This window comes from Ammospiza caudacuta, chromosome Z, assembly GCF_027887145.1.
Source record: "Ammospiza caudacuta isolate bAmmCau1 chromosome Z, bAmmCau1.pri, whole genome shotgun sequence".
Lineage (NCBI taxonomy): Eukaryota > Metazoa > Chordata > Aves > Passeriformes > Passerellidae > Ammospiza > Ammospiza caudacuta.
Window position 1 is genome coordinate 47,261,249 of NC_080632.1, and position 22,039 is coordinate 47,283,287.

The following is a 22,039-nucleotide window of genomic DNA, read 5'->3' on the forward strand; positions in this document are numbered from 1 at the left end:
AATTCCCTTTCCCCATATAAATGGTGACAGTTAGAAACTGCAGTGCTCCAGCAGCATCTGCTCTTTGTAGCCAGGACAGGTCATGACGGTGGATGAACCTTCACTGTGAGATACCATGGTCACTGCAACACTGTTGAGAATGACCTGTCCTATCTCTAAAGGATCCTTGTTCCTTACTGCTGTGTCCTTTTTACCAGTAACAAAGTTTCTTATGCAGGGCAAACACGGGTCTGCGATAGTATCTCTGCTTGAGAAGAGCAGAATTTAAAGCATTCTCTTTTTATTCAATAACCATAATACATAAAAATTCAGGGCAGTATGTTGTTTTGCTCTGAAAGAATGCTTTGTTTTGTTACCTTTTTGCTGTGAAGAAACTAATGGGAGAAGAATGACAACAAATCCCTGTCAAACTATCCACAGACAAAAAAATCTAGAAGAAAAGAATAGGCTCTTCACAGCTGCAAGAAAAGATAATGCATATTACTATGCTTGAGAAGTCAAGTTGTTTAGATCTGGAAGATTTACATAAAAGAACTGGCAGAAGCTGCTGACAGATAAAAGTCAACACTGCTCCTTCATCTTTTGGGAATTGTGGGAAACATTTGTAAGTACACAGAAAGTTAAAAATAATGAGTGTACAGCAGTCACCCAGAAAAAAAATGCAAACAATGGCAACAGCTCTCCAGCACCACGACTTTTATTCAAAAATTGAATGTGTTTCCAATCAAATCAAACATGTTTCCTCCTCTAAAAAAAAAAAAAAAAGAAAAAATGAAAAGCTTAGAGCCGTAGCTGTAGCAACAGAATACAGCAATACAGCAATGCTGAAAGGCAGACTTATAAGAAAGTAAAACTGGGTTAATCCTTACAGCCATTAAACCATTGGGTGATCTGACATAGTTACAGAAACAACATTATTAGGAAAATCCTGGACTGAATCTATAGAGAGGTAATCCCACCATCCTCTTTACCTTCAGATGAAGAAGAAAACTCTAAGTCTATATGTAATAAGATTTTTTGACCCATATCATACTCCCGTGGAGATTTCTCTGCATAGCAGTATCAGTGTTATTTTCTTATTCCAATATATTTCATACTACCAAGATCCCAAACAAAAAAGATGTCATACAATATCAAGTACATGTACTTAATGCATGAACCTAAAGATCTCTCTTTCATTAATCATTGTTTCTTCACACTTCTCTTCTGAGGTAGCTTTAATTCAGACCTTAGCACTTAGGGAGACAAATGAATTTCATGAACTTTTACAAAGCTGTCAGGGCTCCAACTGGTTAACTAACTCTAACTGGCAAAAAACCTTCATTTGTGTACTGACCATCACACTGTGTTATGAAATTCACATAGTGTAAAACCTGTTTATAGAAAGTGTATAAGAAAATTGACAATGACAACAAAGATGGTGCTCATGAAAAACTGGCTGTTTTTACATCACCATCTGCAAGCCAAGGATTAACTGAAGTCAGGGTAAGAAGGTATGGAGCAGGATTTCAGTCTGCAGTGGGTGCATTCATTTGCAAAGAGACCAAAAACAAGAGACAAAGCCTCTCTAAGAAAACCTAAACACTTCAAATCCAAGAAATCCTTTTCTAACCTTACAGTGTTAGAGTGCCTTGTGGTCTAAAACAAAAAAAAAGTCTCTCTCTTGAAAACCAGTGGTAGATGAGTGAGACTGAACAGAATAGGATGAAATAACTGAAAGAAAGATTTTTTAAGTGAACTTGGAAGGTGTAAGCTACAGAAGGGCAAAAATAGAAAAACATAAATCTGGTTAAGAACTGACAACATGTTCCTAATGATCTTTAGCTCAGGTGAATCAAATAAAAGCAGCTCTTTCATGGAGTAAATGAGGAGGCAGAAGCTCTTTTTAGGTCCTCTACAAAGACCCAAGAGATGAGCAAGAAGCATTTTTGATCCACTGCTTCCATTCCTTACTTCTGCTACTCAGCAGATGCCCTACACTGACCTGCTCCAGCACAGTGGAATGTGCTGTAGACATTCTCCAACTTTCTTGTAGAAAATTCATGGGTAACAGGATCAATGCTATCTCTGAACTTAGAGGACTACTAAGTGTATACATGAGAATGACAAGAAAAACTAATGTCTTGAATATTTAAGTACTGCTCATGTACCACTCCTCTAGAGGTCACCCACATAAAACATATAAATCAGTTTTTCCACCATCCTGTGCCTGCCAGGAAAGTTAGCTGGTCTTCTAACCCATATCTGAAAATACAGTGGCATTATCTATCTATATATTTATCTCCATTTCCACATATGTACCGAGCTTAAAGCAAAAATCACTCAATTGACTTGGAATGTTGCTTATAGGATGCAATAAAGGAGTAAAAATACATTCCTGACTTGAGCAAGATGTGATCAAACATGTGAAAAGGCCTTCTAGCTATGACTCACTAAGAAATGGGTGGGGGATTGAGAAGCTGAAAGGCTGCTGGCTGACTGGAGTAAGCCTTCCTCCACACTGGCCAGCAAGGACTGAGAATTGTCTATTCTGTCAAAATGCCAGGTATATATTGCTTGTTTTCCTGCTACCCTACCGGGTGTGGGGGCTGGGGGAAAGAGAGAGAGAGAGAGAGAGAGAGAGAGAGAGAGAGAGAGAGAGAGAGTGAGAGAGACAGACAGACAGAGAGAGAGGAAAGAAAGGAAGTCTTACATTCTTACATTTATGGTCTTTCTGTTATTGTGCTCCAGAGGAATCACTTGGTCATCTTGCCAGAAGAAAGAACCAGTTACCTTTATTCAGCCTTAGCAGAAGGGAACACATTTTCCTCATTTTGTTTGCCTTTTCAAATCTATCTATCTATCTATCTATCTATCTATTGGCTATGCCAGAAGGCAAAAGGGTATCTCACTTGACTTCCAGAAGGAAAATAATTCCAAAAGAACCAGCTCTCTGCTGAGAACAGGAAAAAGAGGGATACATTAATTTTAAACTGACCTGATTTTTCTAAAACGCACATGACTCCTTGTTTTTAAGCACAGTTCATATGAACTGCCTGCATGAAGCTGGAAAAACTTGTCTCCTAAACAGTTCACATGTGGCAACTTCAGACAACTTTACTGAGGATTTTACAATATAAAGCTCCTCAAAAATGGCAGCAGACAGCTAGTCTAACTCATCTAAACTCTGCTATGCCACCACCGTGGACCTTTTTATTGCAGGACCTATTACCTCTCAAAGGATTCTAGTCTTTCATGGTAAATGTGCCACTTGTAATCTCTAAAATAATTTAGATGTATCAGTATGAGCAATCATCTCAACTCTGGCCTTTTTTAAAGGGAAATTCCCTTTTATTTTTGCTTTTTTGGTGGTTTGGGTTTTTTCAAATAGCATATTTCTTGATCTCTCAGGGGAGTCAGCCCTTCTGCTTCTCTTTTTCTTGTTTCAGTACATCAGTCTGCTTTTCACCTGTCAGCTTCCCATACTTCAAACCTTGCTCTCAAACTGAGAAGTAAGTCTTAGGGGACAGAGCAAGGTGGCTGGTTATTCTATAATGGCATTCAGGTAGGAGTGAGCAATACAAAAAACCAAGTCAAAATGCTACTCTGTGTTGCCTTAGGTTGAGGAGCAAGACATCAAGAAAGTCCAATGCCACAGGTGTACACTTCTCTAGCTACACATACTCAACTTGCTCGTCTGCTGATTACAAAGCATTGCAGGATAGTTTCGTTCCAAACTTGAATGCATAAAGACTGGTTTGGTTGGGAGTTTATTTTATTTTTTTCCCAGAATAGCTACAAATTACATATCGCCAAATTAAATGCAGAAATTTAACATCTACTGGGAGTCAACAGTGGAGTTTTGAGTCATGCTAATAAAGAGAAGAACAAAGTTTCATAGCCTATTATAGCAGCCACCTATGTCACAGTCTGACAGTGCTCTGTAAAAATCCTAGACAAACTGTGATTTTTTTTTAATTTGAGTCAGAAAATAAGCATGGATTAAAGATTTCTGACAAGCTGCAAATAGGTAACCAAATAATACTTAGCATGATAAAAAACACAGTATTTTCCAGAACATTAACTTCATACTGAAATAAGAGAATTTCATGTTTTTACTTCTGCATGGCTATCAACTTGAGCCCAATAGAACAAATTGGAACCATATTCAAATCTATTTTTTCCTGCTGGCTTTATAGCTTCCCCACGCTTTCTGCACATTACATGTTCCCTCTCTTTTGCTCTCAGCATTTGGACTCTCTCCTTCAGGCATTCTGTAATCCTGCCAGCCAAAGAGCTTTGCTTTTAGTGAGTAGATCTGCCAACTTAAACACCAGTCTCCTAAGGCAATCAAATAATGAAACACACATGTATGTACTTGCACATAATCTGTCAAATACCTCTCTAGCCCACTACAAATGATTTTTGCAATCTGGGGTTTTCAGAGGAGCATGCATACATACATAGTTTTCAAAGATCAAATGCCATGGCTCTCCAGAGTTCTCTCTTGTTTGTACACTCAAACCCAATGAGCCTGCAATTTCCATATTAACATCTAAAGATATGAAAAATGAAAAACTTAAAAACAAAAAGATCTTTGTGCAGAAAACTTCATAGGGAGTAAGAGCAGAAAACTTCATATGGAGTAAGTATACCCTTCAATTTCTCCAATTTGGCAGAAGTCTCCTGCAAGACAGCACAGATTCCTCCATGGCAGAACACTCTTTCCACGTTTCTAGTGCATCTGGAAAGTTAATGAATAACCATTCCAGGTGTCAAGAGTATTTTTCATACCTCCCTCATTACTCATCTGTCACCCACACTTGATGTCTTGACTTCCACTTTCTAAACTAGTGTTTCCTGAACGAGGAATCTAATGTATGATGCTAGCAACAGAGTAGCCCAGGAAAAGCTTTGAACTTTGTCATACTAGGATAAAATTGTGCTGCCACACCTCTTGATTAATTAAGGTTGCAGCTTACTACATGGCAAGATAAAGACAGGAGCAAAGGCATCTTTCAAGGAAGCAAGTTATTGATTAGTATTACAAGAGCAAAGATCTAGTTCCCAGAATGGTAATTTACTATGTAATGTCACCATTCACAAAATATTCCTGTATTGTGAATCACAACTATGATACAACATCTCAAAACTAATAGAGATGCACCATAAAAACCTAAAGTAAGAGGTGCTTAAAACATGTGTCACTGAAATGTTCTATTGCAAGGCATGTCTAACAGGAACAACAAACTACTGAGAATTTGAAACTCTGGATTTGCAAAGTCATGGAACAAATAAGCCAACACTAAATTATGTTACCATATATGTTGAATCTGTGCATTCACGTTCTAGTAATTATTTTGATTTTGATGCTTATATTTGGATTCCAGCTGGTGCAGGAAGAGGCATGCCAGGAAGATTTGTTCTGCAAGGAATTGTTTTGGACATCCAGTACATAGTAACTGAAGCCAGACACGGAGTGAGAATATGGTACTCACTCCTTGTGGCAAATAAAGATTTGCAGAGTCAAACCTAATCCATTTCTGGTTCCTGGGTTTATTTATCTCAGTGAAGTGTAACTGCTAAGGTTCTCATATGTTAAGAATTTTTAAGAGTTACTTCCTAGGTTCACATTTTTGAAGTGAAATGTACATGGCATGAAGAGATTAACCTTAGACTACCCTGAAGCAATAGGTTTGTTTGTTTGGTTGTTTTTTAATTGTCTGTTTTGTTTACCTTATTCCTTACAGGAACGATGATAGCACCTTTGCTCACAAAAGTGTCCTAAAGATGACTTAGTACTTGTCATTATGAAGTTCTGTGAAACACTAATTAGTCATGTCATTGGAAAGAGCACAAGTATCAATGCAAAAACCTGTTTCCAGAGAGAAGGTTGAAGGCTGTGAAGAACAGGTGGCTTAATACTAGGAACTGATCAACCTGAATTAAGCAATCTTAATTCAGTGAAGACCTTGGAAAAAAGGAAAGCAAGAATAAATGGGGGAAAGGGTGAGACAACTATATCAATAAAAAAAATTGCATCAGATGGTATACACTGAAAGAAGCTGTACTTTTATGTATAAACACAAGATTTAGATGCAGTTTTGAAACCCTAATGTTCTCCTACTGTAGTATGCAGCTCTGTGTCTATACACACATACATCAAGGTGATAAAACTCTGTATTTATTCTGAGTATAATAATTTGTTACAGTAAAAGAATTTACAAATAAAACTGTCATCATATCACTTCCTCAATTATAAGAAACCCTATTACTATCACATTATTACCCAAACAGGCAGCCCTAAGGAAAACATCAGCCCTGCCAAAGTATCTATCACCCTAGAGCAAATTTTTAACAAGTATCAGTGAGGAGTTCTGAATATATAGAAAGAAAATAACCTTGTCAAAGCAGTTTCTATACTGTCATCACCAAATACAATTAAATTTATGTAGTTTCCTAAATGAAAACATTTTACTACTAAATTCACAATTCTTATCATGTGCTGGATACTAAAGGGATAAAAAGTTAAGTAATCTACACTAAATATGTACAAAGGAAGCAGTTTGGACTATTTAATAACAGGCTTTAAATTCATCTAGAAGTTAGGAGCTTCAAGCAGGAATAACAGGGTGAAATTACATGCCCTACATTAGCCCAGGACCTCAGAAGAGATGCTCACAAGTCCCTTACTTGTTTTCAAAATTTATGAAAGGACAATCAGACTCTGCTCTTTACACCAGTGTTTGTAGTGTAGTATTTAATGCACATTCATATTCTATGAATCTGGTATACTGGAATCTCTTCCAAAAAGAGATAAGATTTGTGCTCCAAACACTAAAAGTGTTGTGAATTTTGCCAAAAAGAACTAAGACTAAGAACTATGAGATTTTTCCCAATGCTGCTAAATCTTGACTATAGGTCTGATCCTGTTCCTTCTGAAGTCGAGATGGGTTTTGCCACAAATTTAAGAGAAAGTAGCATAGTAACTTATGGCTTTGTGTATGAACAAGTTCTTGAAGTAAAGGAAAAAAAACCCTCAATCATGTAGAGTATTTTCAAGAACATCAGTACTTTACAATAATTTTATTTTTAGTTTGCATCCAAAAGGATTTTGAAGAAAGGATTTTAGTACTCTATTTAGAACAGAGCAGCTCACATTAACAAGCATGGGCATGTTCCATCCAAACTACTAGACAATTTACCACCGTATTTGATTGACTGGCTATTTAGTTCAAACAGACATTGAGAATTAAAAAACAAAACCCACACAAAACCCCCCCAACAAAACAACCATACTCATCTAATTGGCATGTTCTTACTGTGTCATAATAAAACTCTACATATTTGTCTTAGAGGAAACATCTGGAGAAAAAGCATAACAGTTGGTAACTGTCTTCCCCTTTTTTGCTAAACTGTTCATGCAACTCAAAGTCCTGCATTCTAAATCACTCTGGAAGTCAGCAGCAGCCCACTAGCACCTTCAGTGAAGGTTTTAGTATCAAAAATAGATGAGACTTTCAATTTGCTAAGAAGCAAGATTTAATGCTAGTTGCTCTGTAGTAAACATTGTTCAACCAGTGGTTTAATATTATTCCCAAATCCTGACAATAATGAGATTGTGAAAATCTCTTATTTCATGTAGGGGACTGCAGTTTACACAGGCTACCAGAAAGTTTTTAGAACTGTAAGCACTAAGTTTGATCCAAGAAGTAGTCAGAAAAACATGGAAGTTGCAGGGAACACTAATTTTTCAACCAACAGTAATTAATTATAAATACAGCAAAGAGAATTCAAACATTCATCACTCTGTGCCCTTAAGAAGCCCTCATTCAATGAACAGAGGTCCTATTTTTGGTTCTTTCAGAAGAAATTTTTGCTACTTGCTGTTTAGAATTTGTTCCTTAAAATTCTATCATTTGGCCAGGCCAGATTACAAGGATGACTAGAAAAATTTTTATGGCTAGAACTGGCTTGCACTGGAGCAAAAAAGGCCTCCCTTAATTTTCTTATTAAGAAAATTACTTATTTGGGCTACTGACTTATTTAGGCTATACTCCTCTGGCTTCAGAACAATTGAGTAGATTTGGACTGGCCAGAATATATTGTTAACTGTACTTAAACATCTGTACAGATTTTACTCCAAAGTACCTAAAACAAGCCTTCACAGAATACCCATATACCAGCAGAGACTGAAAGGCCAAGCAACAGATCACACCTCGCTGCATCCCATGGTGTCCTGGCACCTCACAACTCTTGGCAGATCACATCAGGTCAGATGTCTCTCATGCATGTGCCAGTCAACTAAGAGCAAAGCAGGAAATGATGGAGGGTTTTGCCACAGTCTCTGTTGCTCCTCACCTGTGCCAAGCAGCTGTGTCTTGGCAAGGAGACAATTCAAGGGTAAGGTTGAAAACACAAGTGACGTTTTCCTGCTCCCTGCATCCAAGCGCAGCACATGAAAAATTGCAGTGAAATTTTCATGAAAAAATAGCACCAGAGGACTGGAATTTGTGCTCACAGTGTCGAACACCATGTGCAAATATGAAAGCGACTGAAAATTTTTCCCCTTAACTGCTTATTTCTGAAATGTTCCTGGATAGAGAGATAATGAAACCACATGATGCATAATTAGTGGTTTCTTTCATTAATTCCCTAATTTAAGTGCCTTCATCTACCTCCAGCAAAAAAGAGCTGAGGAAGAGGACTGGGAAATAAAAAAGAGTAACCTCACAAACTAAGAGGCTTCTCCTTGAGAGAGACAGCTGGAGAAGTTGTAACATGCTTTGGAACATTGATTTGCAGTGTACCATTCAAAAGTTTCTTTGCCAAGAATAGTCCTCCATACTTATCTGCTTATCTACCAATGTTATCCAAGCAGGATGAAGAGATCTTGGAAAAATAGGTGATAGCATTGAAGTTTTCTCTCCTGACCCCAACAAATAAATTCCACTGTTATATCTGTAAACAAGACATACAAACCTGGTGCAGCCATGCCTTCTGCTAGGTTGTCGTTGTAACTCTATCCCAGCACAAACCAGCTCAGAGGTGCATTCCCTCTCGAGACTACAGATCTCAGGTTGCAATATGCTTCCTTTCTTCCCAGGTGGCGAGCAGGAGGCTATGGAACTGGAGTGTTCAAACATGATGCATCCAACAAATACAACTCCAGAGAGAAGAAAGAGCAAGGTAGAGACCACTTGAATTAAATGTTCTAGAGTGGAATAATTTGGCTTTTTGCCACTACCTTTACAACCTAAGGTGTGCATGTGTTTTACAGGAAAGCATCAAAATGTTCAAGGAAAGTAGAGCTTAACTTTGTTTTTCTAAAACACACACAATAAAAAGAAAAAAAAAGGCAAAAAACCCACAGAGAAAAATCAACCCCATCTATTTTACTGGAAAGATACAATTGCTGCGTCGTAAATGGACTCAAAGTAACTGCCATTCCTGCAAGAGGTCTCCCTTCTGCAGGAGCATCTTCCTGTCCCAGATGCCACCAAGTGATTTGCCAGCAGAGATGGAAACTGGCATGTTTAGACCTACCAAAGGCAGATCTTACTTCTTGCTCTCAACGTCCACAACCTCCAGTGAAGAAATTATCTCAGATACTGACCTCTGGGAAATGTTCTAGCATAGCAAATGATGAAGAGCACATACAAACATTAGTGGATTGAATGAGAAAATTGTCTGACAGCTAACTAAATTGTAAAAGACATTTTTCACTATTCATGTCATAGTTTACATAGTAGTTTTGAAGTAAGAGACAGTCTCAAAAGACATTTTTGAAGTGTAGAAACCATATGCAATCACATCTTTCCCTGGATCAAGGCAGTAGTGAGTTTTTGAAAATCTGCCTTGTGAATCTTGTTACCTGAAAAGCCATCAGCTTAAATATAATTTTTTAATGCTGTTTTACATACAAACTATTTTATAAAGTGGGTCAACATGTGAAAATAAGGAACAAAATTTAGGTGCTACCCTTGTGGACTGCAGCATACAGCATTTATAAAAGACTGAACAAAAAGCAGTCTCATTAGTACAAAAGGTTACACCTGCTAACACTTTATGAAAAGATTTCAGGCAATGTGCAAGGGTGCAGGCATTTCTACAAGACAGTAGAAAAAAGAAAAACAAAAACAAAAACCCTAGCAAAAAAATCTACACAAGCACCTTCTCTTAATGAAACCATCATAAAATAGAATTGCATTTTAGACGTGTATTTTGATGAAGACATGAACAAAAGTTAGCAACTATTAACCAACTATTTTTTTAAGCCAGAAATTCTCTTTAAGTTCTCTCAAGCACTTAGATTCTTACCAAAGTATTCTCAGGACTTAATACCCTTCTCCAGTATGAAAATAAAGAAGTTCTTTGTATTCTAGACTTCAGATTGATTTCATGGATGTTCATCATGGAGAGTGGCTTTGGTAAGACGCAGATGTGAAACAGTGCACAGCCAGCTGCAGTTACAGACTTGTGTTCTTTCACACAAGAAAATCTGGATGCATATATGGCATCACACAACTATTTAAGTGGGCACGGTTATTTGCTCAGGGTGCTGAATGATCCATTCTTGGCAAACACTTAGTACCGTGTATTGCTAAAACTCACAAACTGATGTTATCACATGCAAGCCTAAGTAACAACTATTTGCTAACCAGTGAAGGTTTTTTCAGATGTTCCTGGATCACAGCTACAGGACAAAGATGATTCCAATAAGAGTGTAGGCCAATTCACCTTTGCCATGCTTTACATCTGCCCCAGTTTTCATGTCAGCACAAGGTATTAGCAGACTAAATCAGTATAACAGAAGGCTAAGAAAATGTAAGCAAAGTCACTCAACGTAGTGACGCCTTTGTAATCACAGAAAGGCATATTAAAATAAGTATGACACAAAACAGACAAATATTTGTTACAGCAGCTAAACAGGAGTGTCTTATTATTTCAGCTTCTTAATGCAAAAATGTGTAAAATAATGTGTTAGATTAATTAGATTGATACAGTCAGGGAAAAAAGATTCATTTCAGTAACACAAGCCTTTTCAGTCTAAGATCAACCTTGAGGATTAAAAGGGGGTTCTGTGTACTCCAAGCGATATATTTTTCACAGGAATATCTATTTTTCAATTCAAGAATAATTTTAAAAAGCTCTCTCTCTCACTTTAATTTTTATCCTGTGAGGATTAAAATGTAACATGGAAGACAGTGTGTTTGAAGGTCCTTCCTCCCTCTTGCTTCCTTCCTCCTGTACCAGCAGGTGGGGCCACGCATCAACCATGAATTTGCCCAGGCCCTCTCTCCACGTGCAGTTTGTACTCAAACTTGCAAAGCCTATCCCTGTGCTTCCTGTGGTGCTTATAAAGGCTTTTTTAGTTATTATCAACCCTGATATTATCGCTGTGAAAAAAAAAGTTCTATCTCACTTCAGTGGAGCTTGCAAAAATCTTTGCCATCATCAGTGATAAAGCAGTTGGCAAGGACTCTGTTTTCAGATGCATGCACTTATCTGGCAACTAGAAATTTGCCTAGAAGTGTTATCACAAGCAGCCAGCAAGGCTTTACAGCAGGAACTTCCCCATTTCCCAGTGCAAGTCAAACTCAACTGACGTGAAAATTCATGTCTGCAATGAAGTTCTGACAACTGCAGCAGGGCAAAGGCTTATACTCCAACTGGTTCTAAAAAGAAAGAATTCAAGGGCTCTGGCTTGAATGGTAAATATATTTACCATTTGTATATGTCATGAGATAGTGGCTCATGATCTCATAATTTCCTTTTTCCATTTGCCTAAATCATCCAAGATGACTGTTTTCTTGCCAATGGAGGCTCCAGGTTCACTGCATTTCACTCACTCTTATGTCCCTCAATACACAAATCTGAGTAATTTTCACAAATGGATCGTTACACTGGCTTTAGAGCAAAATTAAAGGAACAAATCCTACAACACACTCGGTTAAACCATGCACAAACGGTTTTATGCCCTCTGTCAGTTTGGAACTCTATCAGATATTGCATAACCTGGTTGGTGAAAGGAAAGAGTTTCCAAATGTTATGTGTCATTATCTTTGTGTAACTTGATGATCTGTATCTATTCTAGAAGAAGAGTGAAAAAAAGTTTGGACTTTTTCTTTAAAAAAAAAATCTCTTTTATAGTTTCACCACAAGAAGGAAGAGCTTCAGATTATTTTTAGGCTCAAAATCAGCTGAAATAGTACAAAGTGTCAACATAAACAACCCTTTTAAGTTATACAGGAAGTTACAGGAAGTGCCAAAACAGCAAACCAGACAAATTATTCATATAAAGTTTTGGTCTGCCCTTCTGCAATCTGATCTTCATTTCAAAGTGAGAATTTAGCATTCTGAGTTAAATCTGTATTTCAGTCCATAAATCAAAGCTTAATGCTCCAAAGTATGCTTAAGATCAGCCTTCACAAAACAGGTAGGGAAATGATACTGTATGAATTAACTCTAAATATATATGGCCATATCAGATGAGTTGAATCAACGTTTGAAAACCGTATCTGAACTTTGTACAGCTTATGCACTTTCCATTTGCAAAGAATTGAGGAAAACTGGGATAAGCAAGAGGAACCAGCCTAATGTAGCTTCAATTAAAATAAAAAAAAATCATTCCAAGAGAAAAAAACCCAGTCTTGCGAAATCTTTACTGTTTCACATAAACTTCAGATATCTGCTGGGGGGAATAAAAATGACCCTCTACTGTGTCTCCACTGTTGCAAGTACCTCAATCCTCCCAGCAGCAGCCAGGCACCCTTGTCTGGGAAAAAAATGTGGCATGTTGGATCACTTGGAATCTCTCAACAGTGAGAGGAATTACATCTGCCTTGCCATAGCTCTGACACTACATCATCTGACACTGAGACTAGAAGGTGCTAGAGACTTCTTGGGGCTTTTGTTTCTCTTTTCTTTTTATGTCTTTTCAGATGCTATTTTAAAAAAATCCCCCAAAAATCAGACTAAATCTAATTCTTTACTGACAAAGAAAAGGGGAAGACAGGCAAAATATAATAGTCCTAACATTTCAGCCAAGGAATGCTAATTCCTGTCTTAACCAATGGTTCAAGAAACTTAAAATAAGTGATGAATAAAATAAAAATATGGGGAAAGAGTTAAGTGTTTTAATGGAACTTAAGACCACCAGCAAGGGGGGGGTTGTTTTCAGATTGGCTTTTAACATTTAGGAAGCTCTCTGTTTTTAAGACTGACTGCGTAAGACAGGTCTGATGAGCAGACCTCTTCCCATGTCAACAGCCTCCTTGACTGCAAAGTGTGTTCAGATGTCTATGATTATTTGTTTCTGAGCATTATGAGTACTGGCAGCATTGTGCTTAAATACTGCAAATTATACCCAATATAAAGCAATCTGGACATTGATGAGCAAGTGATCAGGCTTAATAAAGACAAGGGGGAAAACCATCCAGTAATTAAGTACCATTCAATAATTAAGTATTAAAAAGTTTTCTTCAAAAAATAAACCTAGGTATATGGCAAATTAATGGAACTTCTTTGATTATGCATATATATTCTTTGAAATCGCAAGTTTCTGATACTCTTATTCAACATATACGCAACAGGAGTACATACAGAATTCCCTCTTTACAGAATTAAAAAAGGATACAGATTACAAATAAATGAGGTACGTTTAAGTAGTTTTAAATTACAGTTCCCCATTAATTTGTCATTTTAATCCACAGTACTTTCAAGTAGTGAAAATGTAAACTTGACTGCATTTGGTCAAGCAACTTCACACTACACCTTAATTTATTTGAAATACACTCTAAGGGTGTAGAGAGAAGTATCATCTTGGGAAGAATCTCTTGGCCTACTGCCCATTACATTGGCTGCTGGACAATGTTAACTGTGCTATTCCCTGCCCCAAATAGCACAAACAAAAATAGTGAAGCCATCTGAAAATCAAACATATATTGCTACATTGTTCTTTATCTGAACTGTATTTCTGTCCTCACCTCTGATTTTACCCTAACTTTTGTAGCATTTTGCTAACTTAAAAGTCTTACCTTCATTTTGATTTTTATAATACTATTTCAGTAAATTTCCAAGTCTGCTTCTAAGATTCAAAGCACTCTCTGCCTCAGATCTCTTCAGGAAAAAAAGATCTGTAAAGAGACTACTTATAATTACTTTTCCTAATTTCTTTTAGGAAAGCATACTTTATTTAAACGTAATTAAGCCTGAAGTTCAAATTTCTATTCAGAAGGGTCTAATCCCTGGTCTTAGGGCATTATGGAGGTGTCTAGCCTCTTATATGAAGCTTAAAATCTTTAATTCAAAACCAGCTATGGGAAGTCCTTTTTTTTTTTTTTTAATCAGAAGAAAACAAGGTTGGACTGCAAGCTGATTCTTAAGCATTTTAGAACACAGCAGGATTATGTGCACAGGCTTTGAGATGAAGATTCTCAGTTAAATCAGAACATTCTCTTGTTTCCAATTCCCAGAGTCCGATGGTATTAAAAATAAACACATTGTATGTAAATAGTACTTTGTCTACAGGCAATAAATTTCACATAGAAGGTTACATATAAGCAGAGCCCCCGCAAATCTGCAGCAGAATTTCCCAAAGTAACTCCCAGCAGCTGAAACTCCCATAAATGTCTGTTACAAACACAGTCCTGAGGCAGGCTTGGAAACAGCAAGATTAACACCAGGACTTCCCAGTGCAGTGCTGCGGCCAGCTCACAGCATGGTGCTGCGAACAGAAGCATCGAGCAAGCATGAGCACAGAAACTAAAGAAGTTACAAAGTGCTACTTTTTAAACCAATAAACATCAAAGCCAGGACGCTCGTTGCTTCACCACACCGCAGGACATGTAAAGAATGGTATTTTCTTTCCATTCTCTGCTTCTCAAAATAACCTGTCAACTTTGAGGTGTCTATCCAAAAAAACATATTTCTTCTGCAGTTACACAGGATGATGATAACTACCTCCACAGGTGGGCTAAGAAAACAGCCAGTGTCACTTGAGCAGCATAATTAATATCCAATAAAAGAATGATCAAAGATATAATAGTTTTTCTTTTAAAAGGAAATACTCTATTTTCAGAACTATGCCAATGAAAGAGAAAACATGAGGCTCTAATGACTAGCAGGTAAGAGTTCAAGGACTTCAGAGATAGGGACAGCACAACTTAAAATCCCCTACAGCCTCATCTGCCCTCAGCTTCATCCTAACAATGATTTACATCTAGGCACTGCAGACTTGTAAGGAATACCTGCTGCAGTGCTTCAGAACACTGCTGTATAAACCACTGCAGATTCACTCTTTGTTAAGTCCCCACCAACCTAGAAATGCTTCTGCCAGGTTAACTTGGTTGCCACATACATTTTTGTATATTTCTGCCCTTATATTTGCTGGTTACCAGCACAGCTGAATATAAAGTTACAATATGCACAAAGGGATGAAAATTGATAAACTGATCCCACAAATTTGCAAGTGATGCTGCAAACATTTCTGTGTAGGAAGGGCAATGATACTGTTCATTACTATGGTGTCACTGTAGTGACACCATAGTAATGAACATGACCACATACTACAACTCTTATTACCTACAGTTAGAAACCCAGAGAATTTATGAAGCATTAGAAGCTGAAGAATTAAAAGCCAGTCTAGACTTCTCCAATAAGCTGTAAAGTCTATTCTAAAATGTACTTGGCTTATTGATCTGTAAAACCCAAATTTGAATGTCAGTAGGTAAAAGAGACAAAATCTCTTGGAGAAAGAATTTTTTTGGGGTTTTTTTGGTTTTTTACCCCAAAGATTTTCCAATTATAAAAGACAAGACTTGTTTCTTCTCTTAACAGAAGAGTTCTGATAAAATTCCAAGTTGTGCCTAGCATCCTGTTGCAAATAAAGCTTAAAAAGCAACTTAGGAAGATATTTCCTCTGTTTAACCTTTTTTCATATAAGGATATCTTTTTCTACTGTATGCCATACCCCAAATTATAAATCTGAATTTCTCTTTATTATCATTTCATTCTTAATTTTAAATTATTCAATTTTACCTTTAAGGCCACAGGTAACCCCCCATGATGAGACTATTTATCTTCTGCTGGTAGCAAAAGATTTGTGGTAAGAACATGCTTTTATTTAGAATGCATAGTATTGGACTCACCAAGAACTTTCTCAATAGTGAGTTTGATGAACCACAAAAGGAAATACTTCCATCCATTTCTTAGAAACCTAAAATAAATGTTAACTGGCTCATTTTCCACTTAAGGTTTTAGAGTGGAGAATTAGAAACAGACTTTCTAACCTGTGAGATGTACCTCACAGTAAGTCACTGGTCCTTGTGCCTGAGACAAACCATACAAAACTACAAAGTGTGGGAGCTAAACATTACAATGTAGAAACAATTCTTAATTGACTGAAATGAGCTGTACACTAAAAAAAGGTAACCAACAGGTGCCATATACATGAAAGTACACTCAGACAAGACTGTGAAACAAAAATACTTGAAACCATGCACCTTTTGAATACTGACCTTGTTGCTCACTCTCTGATTCAGCTTTCGCAGGACTTGGTGCTACTGGAAGAGGCCGAGGAGGACGAGGCTTTGGAGTGGGGGGAGATATTTTTTTTCTTCCAATGTACTCTACATAAGTTCCTGGGAAATCCCCCCTCTCCCCTGTGGTTTCATTAAAGCCGTTCAACCAACCAATTTCCTCAGGCTTTCCTTCTTCCCCTTCACTGAATCCAAGTGCTAGTAAGGTACCTTTATTCACAGTTAATATATCTCCTAAGTGCAAGTCAATATCTTCTTCTCGCTCTTTTTTGTAGTCATATAAAGCTCTGTATTGATATCCCTCAGCACTCATCTTGGCAAATGATTTAACATTCAAAAGTGTTACTAAACAGTATTGAAATGCAATTGTCCAGTTATAGTTTTATGTACAGAGAAATTCAAGATTAATTAAATGGGATGATGAAAACGTCTCTTAAGTAATAAAATCCAAAAGATATGAAAAAACAGTCTGCCTTTTCACTGCTGATGTTTTTACCAATGTATATATTCTTAGTCACTGTCTGTTGCAGAAGTTAAAAGTTCCAATTCTTCTGTGTCTAGCAATATTCTTCCAATTAATTCTTTTCCTGGGCTTCCCAGCACTTCTTTGTCTTCATACACAAGTTCAGACGACTCTTTAGCCAGTCATGCTTTCTTCAGATGTATTTGCCACAGACTGCCCACATACCTTAAATATTCTGCCACCAAACTCTGCACACATGCTTTTCCTGGAAAGAGAAGAGAAATGTCATGAAATCATTTCACATTCACTTGATGATTGTGAACTTGGGATTCTACCTCTGGCTTAAGCTTTCTGCAACCCTGGCAAAGACTCTGTCCCACACAAGAATCCTATGTGACAATAAAATCAAGCAAGAGCACAAAAAATATCTACAGCAAATGTTTGCATTTTTATAAAGGATATATGTCAAATTACTTGAACCAAATTTGTAACCCTGCAGTATGAGGCACACTTCCTTCTCTGTGACTTACAGCTACTGAAAAGCCTCAGAGTGAGAGGGCTAAGCCCTGGAGCTGTTCCTCTCCACTCTAGTGCAGTATCTAACCAGGCAGCAAGACTTTATATACTATCTCCAGAAGCCAGACAGCCACACCCCTTCTCCACAAAAGGTCTGTCAAGACAGAGGAGGAGCTTACTGTAATTAGCATTGACCACTGGGGTATCCAGTCTCCTCCTCTTTATGACAAGGGTGAGGATGGGCAACAATCCCCATCCTGACGCCTGTATTTCAAAAACCTTTTGGAGGAACGGGTCTTCTTGTAATCTGTAGAAGAACCAAAGACTCAAAATAACTTTTACTTGATGACTACCATATTTCCCCTTTTTCTTTTTTACAGAGGGGCTTTACCACTCCCCCATCTTCCAGATGTTTTCTAATGTGTTTATGGTATAATACTAGAAAAACAATCAGCAACTGAAACAGGCACACCCAGACCACCTAAGCAGCCCTAGCAGGAGTGAAATATCAGGGTACAGGCTTAAATTACATTAAAGGCAAGAGAACACAGGCCTGAACTTTTAGCTCAAGGTTGCCCAACCATAAAGTAAAAGAAAAATATGACTAAAACCCAAATCTATTTAGAGAACAGTTGCTTGAAGACATATAGAACAGTAAAAGCTTTCTAAATATTATTTCAACTGTTACTCATTTACATCTACTTAAAAAGACAAGCCAAATCATAATTTGAAATGCTATACTGGAAACCAGAAAGTACTAACTACACAAAGCTGCAATGAAAGTCCTAAACTACATCTGAATAAAAGACTTGAGAGAGCTGTGTAATACCAGCAGGTAAATATTGACTATGTACTTTGCATTCAATGTATAGAAAGCCCTTTTGTGTTTTTTTTTTTGTAAAACACTCTCTTTTTACACTGTAAAGAGACATCAGTAGACAGGGCTGGAACAGGGAACATCTGACAGCTCTTTTCCATACCATTTTTTCTAATGCCTCAGTCATCAAGTCCTTTGAAATGTGATTGACAAGCTAAGAAGTGTTTATAGGAACGCATATGGACTTTCTGTGCCAGTGAATAAACCTGATCCCTAATTTATATGTGGCTCCTCTTCAGCCCATCAGGTCCCTGAAGCATGTTGCACAACATCTCTCGTGACAGAACACAGAAGAAAATCTTGTTGAGTTCTAGAAGAACTTCCTTATCATCCCTTGCAACCAGTTTTTGTTGTAGGAAAGAATTATGTGGGCCTGAATTAGACTTCCTATTTCAAAAAGCTTGCACATAAGTATTTATTTTAACAAGTTGCAAATCTATCCACGTGTATTAGGCACCCAGCTCACACCAAAGTTTTAATTAGAGATTTCTGCAGCCACTTCTGAAAAACCAAACTATGTTGCCTACCTGACTGATGCTACCAAATATCACAGACTTTGTAATTCGCATGAATAGTTTCACTTATATTTAATTTTGACTCTTCTACCAGAGAAAATTCTACAGACAAAAACTGTGGAAAAAGTACAGGTACCAGTGTATCAACTAAATAGCAGAGAAGCCTTTACAAAAGCATGGATTTCTCCTGTTTCATGTAGCAAGAGAAAAAAAAATGCACTTTAACAGTTTTGATCCAAGCATTATGATTAATACAAATGTTTCCAATCAAAACCAACCATGCATACAGCAAAGCCTGCTAGAAAATTACCACTTTGACTACTTTAAATACTCTGAAATATTTATTTTCTTTTTAAGGAAGGTTCAACAAGTGCTCTGCTACAACTACTTATTTAACTCCTACTGCCTGTGGGCATTTTGGCAGCCAACGAAGTCTTCTAAACACTGCATAATTCAACTGACTTGACCTACTCCTCTGATCTTTTATTATCAAATGTATGATAGCAACTTTATGGCCATATATTTAAAATGAGTACTTCTGTCTCTTATTAATCTCTTGAACATACAGAACTGGAAATGTTGTAGTAGAACTTCTTATGGCAATTTTAAAGCATATTTTAAAAACTCAAACCGTTAGAAAAACTCAATGAAGTTATGATAGCAAAGTTTCCTTGGGGCTCAGAGCTGCAGTACCTGTTCATGCTCACTTATCAGCACCACCCTCAGTACAGAGTACCCAGGATCTGCCCTCCTGATCTACGGTTCATGTACCTGGAGACACTCCTGTGAGTCAGCCATTGTGAACTCCTTGGATTTATGCCTTTTTCTATTGTTACTGTGTCTCAGGTTCAGGGATGAACTAAGACTCAGAGTTCAAGAGCCTTGCATATAGATCTAACACAGGGACAAACACCAGTTTTCCTCACCTCAGTAACACCACAGTGTATGCAAAATGCCTCTTAGAGTGCTTGGCTAAGATCCTGCATTAAAAAAAATTCCTTTTACTCCAATTGAAATTACACAGTCTCTACATTCAGGCATTTTGACTCAAGCTGACTGGTCCTAAAATATATAGCTTGAACACCATCTTAAATAGATTGAAACAAACAAACCAAACACTTCAGGGAAGAAATACTCCTATATTTGAGATGATTTTATTACTGGATTTCCATTTGGCTGGTCAAATGGAAAAGGAAGAAGAAGTACAGGAGGAGAATCAATGTTCATTTGTTTGTTATTTACTGTCTAAGAGCATGATGCCACTAAAAGATTCCTGAGTTCAGGCAGAATTCTGATCTCTTAGCAGAATCGTTTATATTGAGCATTTCAGTAGGGAAAAAATTTAATATTCAACAGAAAAACTCGAGACATTCCTACGAATTTAGGTGAAAAACAAAGGGGACATGAAATCTGCCCCTTCTCCCTCCCTTTCTTCCCCTGTTAAAAAAGACATCTGGCTCCCACTTCACTGGTACCCAAGGGTTTCCTCCCACACAAGCTATCATGTCTTTGGAGCTGGAGAATAAAAACTTCTACACTGCATTTGCATGCACAGTGATACCAGAAGGGTGGGCTGTTACTGGTACAGCATGCCTAGTATAAGACGCAAAGATTTTCTTCACCTTTATATTAACAAATTTAATAACCATATTTCCTGCAGTGCAATCTCTCAAACAATTTCCAAAAATCCCTAGAGAAATCCCTGCAATCCTACCTGCTTATCCATTGCAGGATAAGCTTGGTAGATAGAAGAGCTGACTAACATACTCAGGGGGACACTGAAATAATGAGAATTGTGGGGTAAGCAGGGAAATTTGCTTGGAGACCAAAATCTTCTCCCCACTAGGTGTCTACACACCTGTGACTCAAACTGCAGCTTTCTCTGAAATATACTCTCCAAGTGGAGACGACCAAGTACCACTTTAGAACACTATTTTCTGCAAGAAAGTGAGGTCCGTGATGTATCACGTAGTAATACCTTTATACCGTTTACAGTCTGAAATAATTGTTTTGAATCTGTGGAGATTCTATCACAAGTCTTTAAACGAGTCCAAACAGATACACATTGAATAAGTACTGTAAGCACTATACACCACATCTCGTTCTGAAACATCTCAAAGACCTTATAAAGGCTGCAAACTATGGACGAAGGGAGGTGATAATGAAAAAACTCAGGAAAGCAGTACAGTCTGAACTTCCGTCCCGTTGAAGAGGCCGGCAGGTTAACCACTCCGGAGCCCGCGCCGACACGCAGTCCCCGCCGCAGGGCAGCCGCTCTCCGGGGCCGCTGCTCAGTGCCTGCTGTCCCTCCACCGCCGGGGCAGGGCTGCACCGAGCCGGCACTCGATGGCGGAGGCCCGGGCACGGAGGACGCCGAGCCGACCGCTCCCGCCCCAGCGCTCCCTACGGACACCCCTTTCGCCGCCCGGGGGGGCTGTATCCCGGCGCGGGTACCAGCCCGGCTCCCCACGCCACCCGGGCAGCCCCGCGGCGGCCGCTCGCCCTGCCCGTCCAGGAAGCGCCGGGCCGAGCCGCCCCCGGCCGCGAGGGAACAGGCTGCCCCATCCCCGGGGCTCGGCCTCGGCCGCAGCGGACGCCCGCCCCGGCACGGGGGAAAAAGTTGCGCGGGGCGGCGCTGCCGCTCGCGCTGTCACCCCACAGGGGCGGCCGGTGCCCTGGCTCCGGGCGGCCGCACGGCCCCGCGCTGCCCCCTCCCGCCCCGCACCCGTGCCCCCGGCAGCCGCCCGAGGGCCAGCACCAGCTGCAGCGGACTCGCTTTACCTCAGCGGCAGCAGCGGTGGCAGCAGGAGCAGCAGGAACAGCAAGAGCGGCGGGGCCGTCACCACCTCCCTCCCACCGGCGGGCAGCAGCTACCGCCGCGACGCCCCACTCTCCGCCGTGCGCCCGTCCCGCCGCGCTCCCCACCGCGCTCGCCGCCTCAGTGCCTCGGCGGTGCCGTGCCCGCCGCCGGCTCTGCCCCCGCCCCCGGCGCCTTCGCCAACCCGCTCAGGCACCGCCTTCCGCGGCCGCTGACTGACGGCGGCACCGCCCGCCCCCCGCTCCGCGGGACCTCGGCACAGCCCGGTGCGGAGCCCGGGCGCCGCCGGGTGTCCCGCAGCGTCTCCGCCGTGGCCAGGGGCCTTTGGGT

The 22,039-nt window shown here is 39.3% G+C and overlaps 1 protein-coding gene across 2 annotated transcripts in view; it reads right to left on the minus strand.

Moving 5' to 3' along the window:
* The window catches only part of PIK3R1 (phosphoinositide-3-kinase regulatory subunit 1), a 60,066-nt gene extending 38,247 nt beyond the window's left edge, over positions 1 to 21,819 (minus strand). Inside the window, exons 1-2 of one of the 2 annotated variants that reach the window (XM_058824497.1) lie at positions 21,673 to 21,819; positions 16,500 to 17,248 (exon numbers count right to left, since the gene is read on the minus strand). In XM_058824497.1, coding sequence (XP_058680480.1) covers positions 16,500 to 16,833 — 334 coding nt within the window. In that variant the 5' untranslated portion in view covers positions 16,834 to 17,248; positions 21,673 to 21,819. Of the gene's footprint in view, positions 1 to 16,499; positions 17,249 to 17,513; positions 17,570 to 21,672 lie in introns of those variants that run through there. The other variant, XM_058824498.1, reaches the window with a different exon arrangement.
* Between the last annotated feature and the right edge of the window lie 220 nt (positions 21,820 to 22,039).